Source organism: Dendrobates tinctorius, unplaced genomic scaffold (genome assembly GCF_039654945.1).
Source record: "Dendrobates tinctorius isolate UK_male_01 unplaced genomic scaffold, ASM3965494v1 ptg000205l, whole genome shotgun sequence".
NCBI lineage: Eukaryota > Metazoa > Chordata > Amphibia > Anura > Dendrobatidae > Dendrobates > Dendrobates tinctorius.
Genome location: NW_027361872.1, coordinates 2498745 through 2517977, shown reverse-complemented (window position 1 = coordinate 2517977; position 19233 = coordinate 2498745). Strand labels below are relative to the sequence as shown.

General features: G+C 47.6%; 1 protein-coding gene across 2 annotated transcripts in view; it reads right to left on the bottom strand.

The window, feature by feature from the left end:
* The window catches only part of MSH2 (mutS homolog 2), a 194231-nt gene that overhangs the window by 146424 nt on the left and 28574 nt on the right, over positions 1-19233 (bottom strand). For both annotated transcript variants that reach the window (XM_073554007.1, XM_073554008.1), the window contains one exon: positions 18218-18351. In XM_073554007.1, coding sequence (XP_073410108.1) covers positions 18218-18351 — 134 coding nt within the window. The remainder of the gene's footprint in view (positions 1-18217; positions 18352-19233) is intronic.

Below are 19233 nucleotides of genomic sequence, written 5' to 3'. Positions count from 1 at the left end.
AAAACATTTCTTTATATGCCCGCCATGTTCAATGTTATATTAAGCAAATGGATTGCAGCAATTTGCTTGATGCACCTGAACAATAGCCATTAAATAAATCTAAGACATAATACAATGACAGACTGAAGATGGCACAGATCACGGCATCTATTACCATCACCGAGGGCTCAGCTACAAGTTCTGTGCTACACTGACACCTAGCGGCCGCAGGCCGACAGTGCAAGAAAAAGAAAAAGGTCCTATACAGATGAACTTGTGTGAGGGCCAGCTCTGTGACATATAGATTTATTTGGTGTAGGTGCTGGTGCACATAGCAGATTGTATTCACAAAACCATTTCTGAACAGAGCTCTCGCCACTAAGCAAAAAAACATTAAACTCAATGAATGTGGTAACAAATTTCTTTGTAGAGACCTTTCATTCTGGAAAATAGTGGCGAGACAGAAGCAACCCTGTGTGAGACCTCCTTCTGTGATTTTATGATCATGGGGTGGAGTACTGTAATGTACCTGTCATTTCAGGAGATTTTTTTTAGAATAAGCTGTCCAGTGCGTATATGAGTAATAACACTATTTATAGCCATTATATAACTTGTATCCTGCATTTCTAGCAGCTGCCCCTCTGCAGCTCTCTCTCCAATTTTCAGTTTCCTCTGATGTGGAGATGAACGGCTATGTCTCCGACAGCGCGCGCGCGCGCGCGCGCACGCACACACACACACACACACACACACACACACAGCTGAGGGATTCCTGCTCTCCTATCTCTATGCAGCATATAGGTAGAAGCAGCTTGGAGAACATCATTCAGTAGTAACTAAGCAGTGTAGGTGTGAACCCAGCTCTGAGACGAGATCGAACACTTATTAGAAAGCTATGCCTCCGTCTGTTCTTCTGCCAGTTTCACGGTGCTCCTCCCTCCCTTTTTCCCCTCCTAAACTTAAATAAGCAACTGTAATACGTGATCCCTCAGTGAAGTGGCAGTCCATCTTGTCTAAAGCTGGATTTTATCTTTTTTTTTTCAGAGCAATTACAGAGATCAGAAGTAGTAGTTTGTAACTGGAGGGAAAAAAGCAGAAACCTTTGATAAGATGTTGGTTTCTCTAGGATTGTACTGTGGGCATACTCAGTGACCTGTGCAGGGAGGAGATGAGCTGAGACATCACCAATTGTGAATGGTGGAGCCTGTGCTCTCTATATAAGTGTTATCTTCCACCGTAATCGTGCCTGTGGTAATGAACTCAAGGTTGAGAAGACATCTGTACAGAACACAAAGTGTCAGCCTAAAAAGAGGCTCAGCGGACAGGATGAACACGGCAATATTTCAGGACCATTTTCTTTACCTTAACTATTCAAAGGTGACCATGACATTATAGGACACCAGCATACCCCCTCCTCCCCGCCTCAGACCAAAATGCTTTCATTACCGTTGCTTTTCTGGTGAATTGATCTTTAACAATTGAAGAAACATGAAGTAACTTAAAAGAACAAATTCAGAAAAAAAAAAAATCAGGCCAAGGGCACCGCTTACAGGGCCATGACCTTATTACACATCCTGTCTAGGAGGCAAAACATACTAAAAAAAAGTTACAAATATTTTTGTCCTACATCATTTTCAGATGACACATTCCTCATTAAGCATACGCTCATTAACAACGCCATATTTGCCCTTTGTTTCCTTCTCCATAGTATAGGTTTATTTAACCTGGCAATATTCACACAGTGAAACTGCCGCACCCATGTCATTCAGAGCAAGGTGTGAAACCAGAGCGCAGAAACCGGCCCGAGGAGGGGGAACAATGACACCGGATAAGACACAGCTGACCTACTGCACACCACGGGAGGAAATCAGAAACCGCAAATGATGGCGGATTTTTGTTATAACATTTCTTCTGTTTCTGACCAGGGACAGTTCTTCTGGTCACCACGGGCATCAGGTCACCAAATAAGATCATATCAATGGACGGTCAATTAGAAATAAATTATTGAGTGTGGGAGGTGTTAACATAAGTACACAGAAAAATACACAACAAACGTCAGCAGCGGAGATGGAGACTGTGATCGCAAGGCGATCGATAGACAGATCTAATGAGGGCAAAGACTGAGCTGACACCACCCATACTGTCCTCTGAGCAGACAGCTGGCAAAACACTGGTTTCTCCGATGAATTGATCTTCATCGATCAAGGCTAAGGTCCTGCCAGGATCGCCTATTTCACCTCCTATCTAGAGGGCAAATCAGGGCAAATAAAAAGGAGGAAACAACGTTTCTGGTTTCTTTTTCTTTTTTTTTCTTATGGCAAAAACTTTGCTGCAGAACAGGCTGTCGTTAAAACACAATGCATGGTGTATTATAGGTTAAAAAAAGGGAAAAAACAGGATTTTTGGGTTGCTTACCGTAAAATCTGTTTCTCGGAGCCTTCATTGGCGGACACAGAGACCTTGGGTGTATGCTGCTGCCACTAGGAGGCTGACACTATGCACAAAAAAAGATAGCTCCTCCTCCGCAGTGTACACCCCACCGACCGGCAGAGAATTCCTCAGTTAGTGAGAAAGCAGTAGGAGAAGTAACAGAATAGGTTGACAACATAAACAACTCAACTGTAACCATTCAACCAAAGTAAGAACAGGAGCTGTAAAACATGGGAGGGTGCTGTGTCCCCCAATGAAGGCTCCGAGAAACAGATTTTACGGTAAGCAACCCAAAAATCCTGTTTTCTCGTTCGCCTTATTGGGGGACACAGAGACCTTGGGACGTCCCAAAGCAGTCCCTGGGGTGGGAAACAAACTTCCATCAGGCCAGCGGACTCACCACCGCGGCCTGCAGAATCCGTCTACCTAGGCTGGCGTCCGCCGAAGCGTAGGTGTGGACTCTGTAGAATTTCAAACGTGTGAACCGATGACCATGTTGCAGCTTTGCAAAGCTGCAGTGCGGAAGCTCTGTGGCGCACCGCCCAGGAGGCACCCACTGCTCGAGTAGAGTGGACCCTGATACCCGGAGGGGCTCCGCGACGCTTAACACGGTAGGCTTCCAGGATAGCCGATCTGATCCAGCGAGCAATGGTGGCTTTTGACGCCGGGTGACCTTTCCGCGCTCCATCAGGGATAATGAAAAGAGACTCTGTCTTTCGCAAGGAAGTCGTCCTAGACAGATAGACTCTTACCGCCCTAACCAGGTCCAGCTTGTTCAAGGACCGCTCTCGGGGATGAGTTGGATTCGGACAAAAGGACGGGAGCACGATATCCTCGTTGAGGTGAAATGAGGACACCACCTTCGGAAGGAACGAGGGCGGAGGCCGCAGAACTACCTTATCCTGGTGGAGAACCAGAAAGGGAGAGCGGCATGAAAGAGCTGCCAATTCCGACACGCGCCGGACGGAGGTGATGGCCACCAGAAAGGCTACCTTCCAAGAAAGGAGAGAAAGGGAAATATCCCTGAGGGGTTCAAAGGGCGGACCTTGCAGAACCTCAAGAACCAGATTAAGATCCCATGGATCCACGGGCGCCCGGTATGGCGGGACCGTGTGAGCCACGCCCTGAAGAAAGGTCTTAACCTGAGGACGGGAAGCCACCGTTTTCTGAAACAGAATGGACAGCGCCGAAACTTGACCCTTCAGGGAACTGAGGGCAAGCCCCGCATCCAATCCTGCCTGAAGAAACGCTAGGACTGAAGGGAGCGAAAAGGACATGGGCGCGACGTCATTGGTCTCACACTAAGTGAAATAGGCCTTCCAAGTACGGTAGTAAATCTTGGAAGATGATGGCTTTCTGGCTCGGATCATGGTCTGAATTACGTGGTCGGAAAATCCTGCTCGTTTCAGAACCTCGGTCTCAACAGCCACGCCGTTAAATTGAGCGGCCGAGAATTGGGGTGGCAAATCGGACCCTGAGACAGCAGATCTGTTCTGTCTGGAAGCTTCCAGGGGGCGTCCGCGAGAAGGTTGACAATGTCCGCGAACCAAGACCTTCTGGGCCAATTCGGGGCGATGAGAATGACCGGAAGTCCTTCTGCCTTGATCTTCTTCAACAGCTTGGGAAGAAGAGGCAGAGGAGGGAACAGGTAGGGAAGTTCGAACTGGGACCAAGGAACGGCCAGGGCGTCGGCGCCCACTGCCAGAGGGTCCCGAGACCTGGACACGAATTGTGGGACTTTCCTGTTGAGGCGAGACGCCATGAGGTCTACATCCGGGGTTCCCCACCGAAGGCAGAGCAGATGAAACACTTCCGGATGTAGGGACCATTCTCCCGCCGCGAGACCCTCGCGGCTGAGAAAATCGGCGGCCCAGTTGTCTACGCCGGGAATGTGAACCGCGGAAATTGTCGGGACGGAAATCTCCGCCCAACGAAGAATCTTGGACACCTCCGCCAGGGCTGAAACACTCCGTGTTCCCCCTTGGCGGTTGACATATGCTACCGCTGTGGCGTTGTCTGTCTGAATCCGTACCGGCAGTCCCTTGAGGAGCCTTTCCCAGTGGACCAGAGCAAGATGGATCGCTCGAATCTCCAGAACGTTGATCGGTAGCGCTGATTCCCGATCCGACCATCGACCCTGAACAGTGTGGTTGCGGAACACAGCACCCCAACCGAGGAGACTGGCATCTGTGGTTACTATCTGCCCGTGAATGGGAAGGAAGGATCGACCCGATAGAATGAGAGGTGACGACAACCACCAGTTGAGAGACCGCTTGATCCGGTAAGAAAGATGGACAGGGCGATCCAGGGACCGAGGCGACCTGTTCCATTTCGACAGAATGGCCTGCTGGAGAGGCCTGGCGTGAAATTGGGCAAAGGGAACTGCCTCTATCGCCGCGACCATCTTTCCCAGGACCCTCATGGCTGTACGGAGGGATGGGAATCGCGAGGTCTGCAGCGATCGTACTTCCTGCTGCAGAGAGAGAATCTTTTCTTGTGGGAGAAAGACCCTTGACAGACGAGTGTCGAACAGAAGACCTAGAAAGACCAGGCGTTGGGTAGGAACCAGACAGGACTTTTTCCTGTTGACGATCCACCCGAAATTGGAAAGAGTGTCCAGGACGATTGACAAACTTTGGTGAGCCTGTTGGAATGAGGGAGCCTTGATCAGAATATCGTCTAGGTACGGGAAAAGAACGAGGCCTCTGACTCTCAACAAAGCCATCAACGCAGCCATGATCTTCGTGAAGACTCTGGGAGCGGTGGCAAGACCGAAGGGCAGTGCGACAAACTGGTAATGGTGCTGTCGAATCGCAAAGCGCAGGAACTTCTGATGTCCGGAGAAAATTGGAACATGTAAATAGGCATCTTGGATGTCTATTGAGCACATGAATTCCTGCTCCTCCATAGAGGCGATGACCGAGCGAAGCGACTCCATGCGGAAGTGGCGAAGGCGGACCCTCTTGTTGAGCAGCTTGAGATCCAAGATGGGTCGAACTGCGCCGCCTTTTTTCGGCGCTACAAACAGGTTCGAGTAGAACCCCGTGAAGCGCTCCGATTCGGGAACGGGCACAATCACCCCGGAACTGAGGAGAGCGGCGATAGCTGTAGAGAACCCCGGGATCAAGGCTGGTTCCTTTGGAGGCCGGGATTCGAAGAAACGATCCCGTGGGAGAGAGACGAACTCTATCTTGTATCCTGAGGATACGACCTCCCTGACCCAGGCGTCCTCCACGGCAGCCAGCCAAACGTCCCTGAAGGAAAGAAGTCGACCTCCCAATTGGAAAGGCCCTTCGCGTGCCCGATGATAGTCATGCTGATGTAGACCGTCCAGATCTAGATCTGGACGGTCTGCCCTGGGAGGAGTGGGGTCGTCAGGAAGGAGTGGGTCTGAAGGAAACTTTCCTTCTCTCCTGGCGAGCCTGCGGTCTCTGTTGGCTGGAGGAGTTGTCCGCCATATTGAAACGGCGGAAAGTCCGAAAGGGTCGAAACTGACGCCTTAGTGGGGGTCTGCGAGGCTTGGACTGAGGGAGGAGTGAACTCGTGCCTCCGGTGGCGTCCTTAATAATCTGGTCCAATTGGGACCCAAAGAGGCGCACCCCCTGAAAAGGCAGGTTAGTGAGGGACTTTTTAGAAGACAAGTCCGCTTGCCATGCCTTTAGCCAAAGTGTACGTCGAATTGCAATAACGTTGCTTGACGCCTGAACTGCACAGGATGCAGCATCCAAGGAAGCGGAGAGAAGATAGTCCCCAGCATGGGAGATCTGATTGGCGAGATTGGCCAAATGCTCCGGTTGCGCCTTATCTAAGATGCCCTGCCGAAGGTCGTCTGCCCACGTGGCTATGGTCTTTGCTGTCCAGGATGAAGCAAAGATTGGACACACCACCGCTGAAGCCGCTTCAAAGGCAAACTTCGCCAGGGATTCTATAATCCTGTCATTAGAATCCTTTAGGGACGCCACGCCTGAAAGCGGGAGAACCGTGTTATTGGATAGCCTGGACACGGGCGGATCGACCGAGGGAGAGGCCGACCAGTTGTCCGTGAGCTCCTTAGCAAATGGGTAGAGTATGCCGAGACGTTTTCCTCTTTGAAAGCGTCTGGTCGGATCCTCTCTTTCCTTGGTAAAAATTTTCCCAAACTGGGAATGGAAAGGAAAAACCCTGGAGGGAGTTTCTGCCCGTCTGAACGAAACCTCCTGATCTGAGGATTTCGCAGGGGAGTCAGCAATATCGAAGGTATGATGGATCGCAGCAATGAGGTCCTGCACTGTGACCTTCATGCTTGCATCCTGGTCTGAATCCAGCTCTAAAATCCCCTCAGATGACCTGTCCGAAAGCGCTTCCCCTGACTCGGGAGAGGAGGCCCGAGAGGGAGACTGGTGAGAAGGGCTATGCGGTGAGATGGGACTAGGAGAGGATTCCGGCTGGGAATCTTGCCTGGGTCTTTTGCGACTACCGCTGGCTGATTCAGATGGAACAATTTGGGACCTGCTTGGCCCTGCTGAAGAGTCCAGGGGCAACTTATCAAGAACGGCCACCAGGGACTGAGACACCCTGGTGAGGTCTGCCACTGATTGAGATAGCGAGGAGGCCCAGCCAGGCATGGGGGGCTCACTCTCACCTGGGGCCGCAGATGTCTCCTGGACGGCGTCAGGCTGAATTGGATTGCTACAATCCAGGCAGAGGGGAGTGGACTGGCCTGAGGGAAGTTTGCGATTGCACGAAGAACATGCAAAGTACTTGACTAAAGCGCAGGGGGGGGCGGTAGAGCGGGTACGATCAGACTTAGACATAGTGAAAGCTGAGGTAATGCCGGAAGGTTGGGGGACAGAGGGCGGAGAAGGGTCAGTCTGCAGTGCAGAGCTACTCACGGTCCGGTGTCCCCAGAAGCGATGCTCTGCGACCTGTCAGTGGATGCAGGTCAGAGCGAAATCCGGCCGACAGACCTCCTGAAAAAAACCAGCTGGAGAAGATGCTGTCCAGTGAGGAGCTGGTGCCCGGCTAACAGGCTGGGAAAATGGCGCCGTCCTGAGAAAAAGCGCGCCTTAGTTGAGGAGGGAGGGCGGAGCACCTCGCAGGGTTAAAATTCACCGCCCTCTAGCCAATAGCAGGCTGGGCAGGTGAAGGACAGGCGGTGGGAGGGCCTGGGAAGAGCGGGAGAGAAGCCCGCTTAGAAGAAAGGGGCGGGGGGCGTGGCCGCGACGCAGCGGTAGGCCCGAACTGAAGCCGGGGCCTAAATTAGTTGCGGCGGCCGCCTGTCAGCAGGGGGTCGGCGCGGAGGTCCGAAAAAGTGGGACGCCGCAGTCGCAAGTCGCTCCCAATGGGAAAAAACCCTGTGCTCCCTGTACCCAGAAAGGGGGGAGGGAAGGGAGGGGGATGCCCAGCAACATTGAGCTGCCTATAGCCTTGTGGCGACTGCGAGCGACCGCAGCGCCTACCCCTGTGACCATTGAAGAGGTGACCGTCGGGAATGGGCAGCAGGTAAATAAATATGAAGCCGGGGCCTAATACTCACCTATCCACGATCCGTTACCTGTCTGAAGAAGTCTTGCGTCTCATCCAACCGACAGGCTCTGGTAGGCGAGTGGGAGGGAGACTGGCGACAAGGACCCCTGGAGTCGCTGGCACGTCTTGGTGTCGGCGTCCGTCTGGCTGGTCCTGCCGCGGAGAACTGCAAGGATACGGGGTGGCAGTACACGCCGTACTTGCAGACTCCATGTGGGAGTACAGATGTGACTTTTCACTCTGTATCCCTCCGTAGAACCTGAAAAGGAACGACGCACGACGAGGTAGATATGGGTCTAATAAAAGACCCGTGTCCACCTCCTACTGACACTAAGCTAAACTGAGGAATTCTCTGCCGGTCGGTGGGGTGTACACTGCGGAGGAGGAGCTATCTTTTTTTGTGCATAGTGTCAGCCTCCTAGTGGCAGCAGCATACACCCAAGGTCTCTGTGTCCCCCAATAAGGCGAACGAGAAAAATAAATACATCCTGGGTCTCGGGCAGCACCGGAGGATTTTGGCTGGCTTCAATTTGCAAAGCAAAAGTCTGTTATCAATCAAAAGGATTTGTGACCCTTTTGCATAACATCTAGTTTTAATGTTTTTGGTTTTTTTTCTGTAACGGAGATCTTCTTTAAAAAGAGCTACTCCACTACTTTTCAATGATAAACATTGATATCAGATCGGTGGGGGTCAGGTGCCCCACGACAGTAGTCGCAGAGCTGAAGAGCACCACTCCACCAGCTGTGTAGTAGCTGCGGCCGGGCGCTGCACATCTGCAGCTATATGAATGAACAGAAGTGACTCTACAGCACTCAGCCGCGGCCACTACACTGCTGTTCAGCTCTGCAACGGCTAATCAACAGCACTGAGAACAGATAATCGATAGGGATGCCGAACCCACAGTGACCAGATACGGATTACCTATCCATAGGATAGGTGATGAATAAAAAAAAAAAAAAAAAAAAAATAGTAGAGAAACCCTTTAAGTACTATTAAATTGAAAGAAAAGGTGTAATGAGGTCCAGGCTCTCCTCTGTGTGGTCACTTCTTTCTTAAAGGGAATTGTAAAATTTTCACATATATTATATACATACACATTTTCTGTCTGTCTCTCTGTAACAGAAATCCCTTGTCGCTGATTGGTCGTGCCCGACCGTGACCAATCAGCGACAGGTGCAGTCCAACAAGTGTGACCAACTTTTTACTATTGAGCGTCAATAGTAAAATATAGAATGTAAAAAATAAAAGAAGGTTATTCTCACCTTCCGACTGCCGGATCTCCTCCGCGGCGCGCCCGGCATTTTCCGGTCCAAGTAATGCTTAGCGCGAAGGACTGGAGATGACGTCACGCTCGCAAGAGTGTGACATCATCAACGGTATTTAGCGCAAAGCATTAGGGCGTGTGCACACGCTGCGGATTCTGCTGCGGATCCGCAGCAGTTTCTGCTGCGGTGTACAGTACCATTATAACCTATGGAAATCAAAAACCGCTGTGCAGACGATGCAGAATTTTCCGCGCGGATTTGCTGCGGTTTCTAAACCGTAGAAAGAATTAACATGTCAATTCTTTCTGCGGATTCCGCTGCGGTTTCCTATCTCCACCATTGTAGAGATGATAAACCGCAGGGCAAAACCTCAGGCTAATCCGCAGATAAACCGCAGGTCTTTTGACCTGCGGATTTTGCAAAATCGGCGCGGATCAATCCACACCAGAATCCGCGTGTGCACACACCCTTACTGGGACAGGATGGTGCTGGGCGCGTGGTGAGAGGCGCGAAAGAGTCCCGTGGCCATCGGAAGGTGAGTAAATGACTATTTTTTCTATTTTTTACAGGATTAAGGTACCCAGGGCCTGGAGGACAGTCTCCTCTCCTCCAGACCCTGGGTACCATCCGCACATTGAACGCTCATTTTACGCATGGTGGGCATAGCCACATGCGTAACATGAGCGTTTCAATGCAATCCTATGGGTGTGGAATCGCCGCGATTCCGCACAAAGAATGAGCATGCTGCAGATTTTACCGCAATGCGATTCCGCAGCGGTAAAATCCACAGCATTAGCACAGCATTGCGGAATCCCATAGGATGCGTTTTTTTTGCGAAAACGCAAAAAAATGCTACGTGTGCACACAGCCTCACTCACAGTACGACGTTGTTCACAAATAAACTACATACAAATTCTAGAATACCCGATGCATTAAAATCGGGCCATCATCTAATATGTGTGTGTGTGTGAAAATGTATATAATAAACCATTATATGACCACAGAAGGAAGAAGTGACCACACAGAGGATAGCCTGGACATCATAACACCTTTTCTTTCAATTAGATACTTAAAGGATTTCGCTACTATTTTTTTTTATTCATCATCTATCCTATATATAGTCTCTATCTACAGTGTATTCTATCCATATATAATTTTAATTTATTTTTTCAATTTTGACACATTCCACTAGGCCTTATATTAGACGCCTACCCTCCTGTTGAGCACATGGACATTAGCAGCAATGGAATAATACCGACCTTACTGAATTATAATAATGTATTTAATGAGAATGCCGTCATTCAGGCAAAGGTAACTGCGCAGTAAGAGGGAGGAGGTGAGCTGTACTCTCTCTTGTATACAGAGATGTTACTTGCCATTGCAATCGTGTCTGTGAAGATGAGTCTGCTGAAAATAAATCTGGACAAAACAGGAAGTGTGAGACTAATATATACTTTGGGTGAAAAGCACAAGATTTCTGTTTTTCCCCCCCCTCTTCTTTCAAGATTAAACTTAAAACAGATGTGTTTAAAAAAGGGATCATTTCATATAAAAAAAAAACAATAAATCATTTTCTGATGACACACTTCTTTGAAAACTGAACTCCTGTAACCTGGCTACATACCACTAGAGGGCGATGGACAACTAATACATAAACTGCACCGTCAGGCATTGAATGTGTGAACTTCATGGCGGATTCTGCTCCTTGATGACAAAAAAAAAAAAAAAAAAAATCAAATTATCATCAAGAAACAAAACTAAGGCCAAAATCCCTTTTTTTTTGTTTTTAAAGACTGCAGCTCTCGCACACGATTACTAGGCTGCTGGTGCTTCACGATACCAGTCTAACCCTTTCACCTCCAGAGGCTTTTGTAATTTCTTCTAAGTTTTCGGGGTTTTTTGCTTGATTTTTTTAAAAACTGTAGCGAATTGGTTATAAAAGGGAACACACATATACCTATACATAGGAGGTATGAGATACTAATATAATGCACTAACAGAACATAATCACTTGAGCAAGTGATGTTCGTTTTTTTTTCCAATATTACTGCCCCCTCCCAGGAACATGGCTGCTGGTTGAGGACCCTGTGACTAAACCAGGCTGTCAGAGGCCAATGCTGCACAGAATAGTCCCTGTTAGGATGGTGAAAGTGAGACCTGTGGATCGGTCTCCAGAAGTTAGGGTATATGGGAGTAGTAGAGGAGAATGTTGTGAACACTTTTGACCTGACTTCTGAGTTTGGGCTCCCTCTGGTGGTTGCTGCAGGTAATGGAGCTGGTAGAGATAACAGAAGTCAATCACCTGAAGGGGATGAGTGGAAGTCTGGTGTCACAGACTGGGAAGATTTAAGTGAGCTGGCTTCCCTCAGTTGCTGCTGGTGATTTCGTTTTCTTCCTGTGCATTTTGAAGTCCGCTTGCCCCCTGCTTGGTCTTGCATCTTTCAGATAAGTTATTTGTTTGCCTGAAACTTTTTGCATTTGATCCAGTTTTGCCTTTCTCTGCTTTCTGGTTTGCTGTGTGGGTTCAGCATTGGTCCCTGCTGGGACCTTTGCTGGACCCCGTTCCATATGCCACAGCTTAGGTCAGTCTGTTCAGTATTGTTAGTCCCCTGTTATATCAGTATCTTTTGTTTTGCTTCCAGTTCACACCAGAATGCTGATCTAGTGGGGGAGAGGTCGTGTGGCCTCAGTATTTTTGCATATCAGACGTGTTGGATTTTTGTTAGGGTTTTGTGCGTGATAGACAGTATCTTTTCTGTCCTGTGCTATCTAGACAGTTTGGGCCCCATCATTTGCTTACTCTATTTTCTGCCTGTGTTTGTGCCTCATCTTGTCTCACCGGCAATATATGTTTGGGGGCTATCTATTCCTTTGGGGTTCTACTCCAGGGCAGTTTAGCATTCCCCTTTCTGGCTTTAGGCTTAGTTAATTCTTTGGCTGTGTCGAGGAGTCTAGGGCATCGTAGGTACGTCCCACGGCTAATTCTAGTTGGGTTGTTAGTTTTAAGGGTCTGCAATCCGCTAAGTTACCAACCTTTCTGGCCATCTGGTTGCCTAGCTTATTTCCCTGTTATCCTCCTCGGTGGCCTTATCATAACAGGAGAAGTCACTTAGAGTTGCTAAGAAGCAGCGGCCCTAGATGTTGTGGAGTTGTAGCATCCATGTATCGCACCTCAAGATCAATTATGTAATGTGACCTCTAAAAAAGGGAAAAGTAAAGCTGGAGTAATCTTCAGACTGACGCAGACACTAAAAGGTTTCTTGCCGGATGAGACAACCCCTTTGTCTTTGTAAATGATGGGAATGGGACCTGTGGGTGCTGTCCGGCAGAATACCACTCCTATGTACCGTATATTTAGACCACAAGACTTTATTTTATGATGAGCATCTCAACAACCAAAGTGGTGTAAATTATAGCAATGAGATCACACACTTCCAAATTTAGAAGACGGCAGCCACGGCTGGAAGGATTCTCACAATTACGCGTCCAGTTACTCAGTCACTACAGAAGGGTTATATTTGCAAAGCAAAACAGAGGATGACGACGTTAGACGAATAATGGCCTACTGTGCACCGCCTTTGGATAACATGCAAACCGAAGCCATGACCCAACTGAACTTCAAAGCTCCATGAAGGATCACAACGGATGTCAGGTAATTCCGGTACAGCTTCAGATACTGGCTGGGTGTGATGGTAAACAAGATGGCTGGGAAGCCAACAGCAAATAAATCAGAGCCCTGTCGCAAATAAAACAAATGGCAAAACCCACACCTGCCAAAGCCCACACCTGTCCAGCTGATCCAGTGGGGGTACCAGGTGTATGACCCCCAAGAGACAGATTTTGATTACCTATTCGTAGAGTCTGTTTACACGAGCCAACCAGCTGCACCGTGCAACTGCAATTGGTAAACTTAACGATCAGCGGTCGATTGAAGACCAAAGTAGACAATGCGCACTGAGCGATCTGTAACAGATCAGTACACATAGGCTGCCGTAGTTCAGCGCGAATCTTGTTTACACAGGACAATGTGCTGCCGAAAACGATGATCACAAAAGATCATTTCACCTGCTGTACGAGAGGTTTGCTTGCTCATCGGGTGATCAGTAGCCTGTTTACAAGGCAAGATCATCGTGAAACCAGCGTTTTAACAGCACTCATTCACGATTATCATGTAGTGTAAATGCCCCTTAAACAGAAACTGTCAGAAGGTTTTTGCCAACTCATCTGAGAGCAGCATGATGTAGGCAAAAAGACGCTGAATCCAAAAATGAACCACTTAATTTACTGGGTGCAGTCGTTCTGACACAGTTTTTAGATTTAGCAATGCAGCAGAGCTGAGAAAGCTGCCCCCACCCACACCAGGCTCTCTATGTATATTGTCTATAGACAGTGAGCTGCCTATCACAGAAGGGGGTGGAGTTGGACTTCCAAGAACACTCCAGCTAGTCACAGCAATGATAATCACCAGGTGATAAAATCTGCATTGTAAATAAGCAACGGCACACAGCCGGACATGTGACACGTTGTTGAATCCTGTGTTTAACCCCTACCCTCATGCTGTCCACAGATAACATAGCAAAAACCTGTTGACAGATTCCCTTTAAGAATAGATCATCAATACCAGAAGCCTGGAAAATCCCTTTAAGGCTAATAATATAAAGCGGACATTATTATTAAACTCCAAGCCTCAGGTTATCAGCAAGCACATCAGGCTGGCATTTCCTTTTCAGGGTATGCCGACACGTTTGGCTTTGCAGCAGTTGGTTTATTAGGAGGTCCCTGTTAAAGAAATCTTTTTACTAGCATTATATAGTGGCGCTGGATGCAAATAGGACTCAAAACAGAGATAATAAATTATGTAAATGCTCAACGAGTAGCAAAATAGCAACCTATGCTACATCTCATCAGGTCACGCAGATAGCGCTGGAAGTCCTGCTGATTTATGCCATCCACTGGCATCATGCCACAGCAATAAGACATCCATGGGGTTACAAGTTAAAACAGCAAATTACGGTGTATTTATTGAGGATTTAAATAACATACAAAGGACATAGACATGGATTGTTCTGCAGTATTTACCTCCTATATCTCCCATAAAGCCCCCGTCGCAAGTTTTGTGATGCAACAGCGATCTCACCAGTGAGATCGCTGTGTGTGACACTGACCAGCGACCGGCCCCCCTGCTGGTTATCGCTGATCGTCCTGGAATGGCCAGGACATTTTTTTTGATCGCTGGCCAGCACACATCGCTGCATGTGGCAGGCAGGAGACCAGCGATCAGCGCGCTGGTAACTAAGGTAAACGTCGGGTTTCTAAGCGGCGCGCAGCGCTTAGAAATCCGATGTGTACCTTAGTTACCAGGGCGCTGGTGTCGGGAGCTGGTAACCAAGGTACACATCGAGTTTCTAAGTCCCGTGCGCTGCTTAGAGACCAGATGTGTACCTTGGTTACCAGCTCCCTGCACCAGCGCGTTGGTAACTAAGGTACACAGTGGGTAACTAAGCGACGTACGTCGCTTGTTACCCTCCTGTCGCTGGTGCTGATCGCTGGTGAAGCTGACTGTTTGGCAGCTCACCAGCGATCATGTAGCGACACACCAGCGATCCTGACAAGGTCATATCGTTGACGGGATCGCTGGTGCGTCGCTATGTGTGACGGGGCCCTAAGGCCTCGGAATATCATAGAGCAAGCTACTAACAGCGAAGTAGGTTATGGTGGCCAAAATACTCTACAACTCATGGACCCCCCCCCACGTGTATTTATGTTGTCCACTGGGTACAGTTGGGTTGTTATTTATTCTCAGATCCCAACCAAGGACAGCATCTCCAGGAGCTTGTATGTTCTCCCTGTGTTTGCGTGGGTTTCCTCTGGGTTCTCTGGTTTCCTCCCACATTCCAAACACATTACTGATAAGGAATCTAGATTGTCAGCCCCAATGTCTGATTGTCTGAGTGATTGTTTGTAAAACATTGTGCACTTAATGAAGAAAATAAAAAAATATATTGTTTTCTGCAGTTTTCACTGTCTGGCTATAGCGGCAGCCATCATGCCAAGTCATAGTAACAGCAGCTGCAGAGATTTGCTGGAAATTGCAGACCCCTTTACACACAGCTTTGTTCACTAACCTCCCTAAATCTGACATTTCCCTCTCTGTGGGTGGCACCATAAACTGTGTTCCAAATTATTATGCAAAAAGAGTTTAGGAGTGATAAGGTTAGAATTTTTTTGTTTGTCATTTAAACTCATTGATGGTGATGTGTGTCAGGGCTCTTTATATCACTGAAAGCAATTGCAGATACCTGTGCACATTAGTTTGGCAGGTGTGTCCAAATAAAGGCAAGACTACTTAAGAAGGCTGCTCCACATTATTAAGCAGCCTACATTTTTTGCCAAAATGGGAAAGAAAAAGGATGTGTCGGCTGCTGAGAAGCAACAAATTGTGGAGTATTTAGGTCAAGGCATGACTACAATCAACATTGCCAAGACACTTCATCGTGATCATCGCACAATCAAGTAGTATGTAGCTGATTCCCAGCACACACACATGTGCGTGCTGATAAGGAAAGATTGAGGACTCTTTCCAACAGGCAATTGCGTCAGGTTAAAAGAGCAGCTGCAACAATGCCTTGTCATAGCAGCAGACAAGTTTTTGAAGCTGCTGGTGCCTCCAACGTCCCCCGAACAACAAGATGCAGGGTCCTTCAGAGGTTTGTAGCTGTGCGTAAGCCATCCTGTCGACCACCTCTATCCACTGCACACAAGCAGAAACGGCTCCAGTGGGCCAAACGATACATGAAGACTGACTTCCAAACTGTTTTGTTCACCGATGAGTGCCGTGCAACGCTCGATGGTCCAGATGGATGGAGTGGAGGATGGCTGGTTGATGGACACCCCATGAAAACACGGCTAAGGCGCCAACAAGGAGGGGGTGGAGTTATGTTTTGGGCTGGAATCATGGGGACAGAGATTGTCGGCCCCTTTAGGATCCCTGAAGGAGTAAAGATGAACTCCATAATCTATGTGGAGTTTCTAATACAGCACTTCCTGCCATGGTTCAAGAGGAAGAACCGTGCTTTCAGCAGCAAGATCATTTTCATGCATGATAATGCACCGTCTCATGCTGCAAATAACACATCTGCATCTCTGGCTGCTATCGGCATAAAAGAGGACAAACTTATGGTGTGGCCACCATCTTCCCCTGACCTCAACCCCTTTGAGAACCTCTGGAGCATCATCAAAAGGAGTGTCTATGATGGCGGGAGGCAGTTCACATCTAAGCAACAGCTCTGAGAGGGTATTCTGTCCACATGCAAAACAATTGAAGCACAAACCATCCAAAAACTGACAAATTCAATGGACGAGAGAGTTCAGAAGCTTCTTTCCAACAAGGGGTCCTATGTGCAAATGTAGCATCACCTAGAATAAAGTTTTGACTTGAAAACTGTTTGATTTCATTTCGTAATAAGCTGATAATGCTTATAATTTCACAACTGACCATTTTTTTGTTCAAAATAAAAATAAAAAGGTTGAAAACTCTGCTGTGCATAATAATTTGGAACATGCATTTTGAGTGTTTCTTATTTTTAAAAATATACTGTTTTCATGGGCAGTTTGTTCAAAAACATTGCAATTATACTAGAATATTAGATGACTGGAAAATAACAATGACTGCAATTCATATGGGTAATTTAGAGAAAATATGAGGAAATATTTTTTTGCATAATAATTTGGAACACAGTGTAATAACACCCCGGCAGTAGGCGCGCTGTCTGGGTGTTATGTTTGACACCAATCTCTCCTTCACATCCCATATCCAATCTCTTGTCCGCTCTTGCCGCTTACACCTAAAGAACATCTCCAGAATCCACCCTTTTCTCACCATGGAAAAAACCAAAACCCTGTCGCACTGATCCACTCCCACCTGGACTACTACAACTCCAGGGTCATCCATCTGGCTAATCGGTATTCGGACGCGTTCGCTCTTCGCCAATCGTTACACTGACTGCCCATTCATTATAGGATCCAGTTCAAAGTACTTGTTCTCACCCACAAAGCTCTACACAGTGCGGCACCCCCCTACATCTCCTCCCTCATTTCGGTCTATCGGCCTAACCGACCGCTGTGCTCTGCAAACGACTTTCGACTAACCTCTGCACTAATCCGCACCTCCCACTCCCGACTCCAAGACTTCTCCCGCGTTGCGCCAATCCTCTGGAATGTCTACCCCAAGAAATTAGGACTATCCACAATTTGCACAGGTTTAGGCGCTCCCTCAAAACGCATCTGTTCAGAGCGGCCTATCACGTTCACTAATCAAAGTCATTATATGTCTAAGTGTGCGTGTGTAGCCCATTCACTATCTCCATCCATCCCTTACTCCCTCAAGATGGCTGGACCATTATTGTAAATACACCATTGTAAATACACACCTATACTTTGTATCTCCCCCACCTTATTGTAGATTGCAAGCTCTCACAAGCAGGGTCGTCTTATTCTGCTTTAATTATTGTATTGTTAATGTTGTTACTTATGACTTGTTTTGAAACTGTAAAGCGCTGCGGAATATGATGGCACTATATAAAGATTATTATTATTCACATGCAAACCCAGAACGCGCTTTTTTGTGCCGAACTCAAAGCCAGAAAGAAGACGCTGAACCCGTGATCAGAGGGAATAACCGCCAATTAGGTCACCTGTCATAAATAATGCTGAAATAGGTACATGCTCGGTACAAGAACGGCCCCTAGCCAGGATGCCAGGGATGATGCTACATTCGATCCTGTAAAAAGTACTGTGGCTATCTGAGTGGATCATCACCAGAAGTGGACGGCATCAGAGCTGGACCTCAAGTAACCTGAGGAGCATTTCTGAAAACAATACACTTTATGGAAATATAAAAGAAAAAAAATATTTAGCGGAAATTGGGCAGGTTGAAAAATTATTTTTTTTCGTCTTTGATAATCTATTTAATATGAAATAATAGAAGGAAAAAACAAGTAGCCGATGCCAGGTACAAAGGACCTGTGTTCTCATTTACCTCTCTTCGATCCTGTTCTTGTCCATTAGGGGTTGTTTAATCCACTGGTTCACCAACCTTTGTCCCTGAGCAGTTTTACACTTATTCATTAATCCAGACAGTGATTGCGTTCCAGTAGTGTCTTCTGCTGAACCCTGAGAAAAATGGAAGAAAATATAAATACAGAGGATCCATCATTGAAGGCTATAGATGAAATCTGCGAGTGGCATTGTATAATTGGCCAAAAATCTGTAATCAAGTTGTCCAGTTGGCTCTCTTTCTCAAGCATTTTAGGACTGTAAAGGTCCTTTTACATTTAGCGATGCACCAGCGATCCGACCCGTTCAGGATCGCTGGTGCATCACTAAATGATCGCTAGTGAGCTTTCACACAGAAAGATCTCACAGCGATGCAGCAGCGACGCAGCGGACGATACTCACCTTTCACACACAGCGATCCTGACGTCCTCCCGCCCGCATCCAGCATCGCTCGTCGTCACAGCAGGAAGCCCAGCAGGAAGCAGATGACGAGAAATGGAGCCGGACATTCTCGCGCGATCAGCGATGGACAGCGGGGGAGCCGGTCGCTGGTAAGTATCACACATAGTGATATCGCTATAACGTCACAAAATCGGTGACGTTTTAGCGATATTGCTAGCGATATCGCTATGTGTAAAACCCCCTTAAGACAACGGCTACAAAGTCCCCCTGACAAAAGGTTTTACCGTATGTCCACACTCGCTGCAGCAATCACTCGTTTCACCAGAATCTTGCAGAGTAAACCCGACAAAGTAGCATAAGGCTCAATCGAAGCGCAAAATTATCTTTTGCTCTGCACAGATCATCATTCCCTCTGCAGCAAGACAAAAATATCCTTATAGTACTTGTATTTGACCTGCTGGGAACCTCCCGCAACAATGATATGGTCAGCGGTAAAACAGCATATTGCTGTAGATTGGTGCAATTAAAAAAAAGCACTCCTGTCAAAGATTTTATCCTCATAGTATATTGCAAATCATATTATATAACACTGTGTAT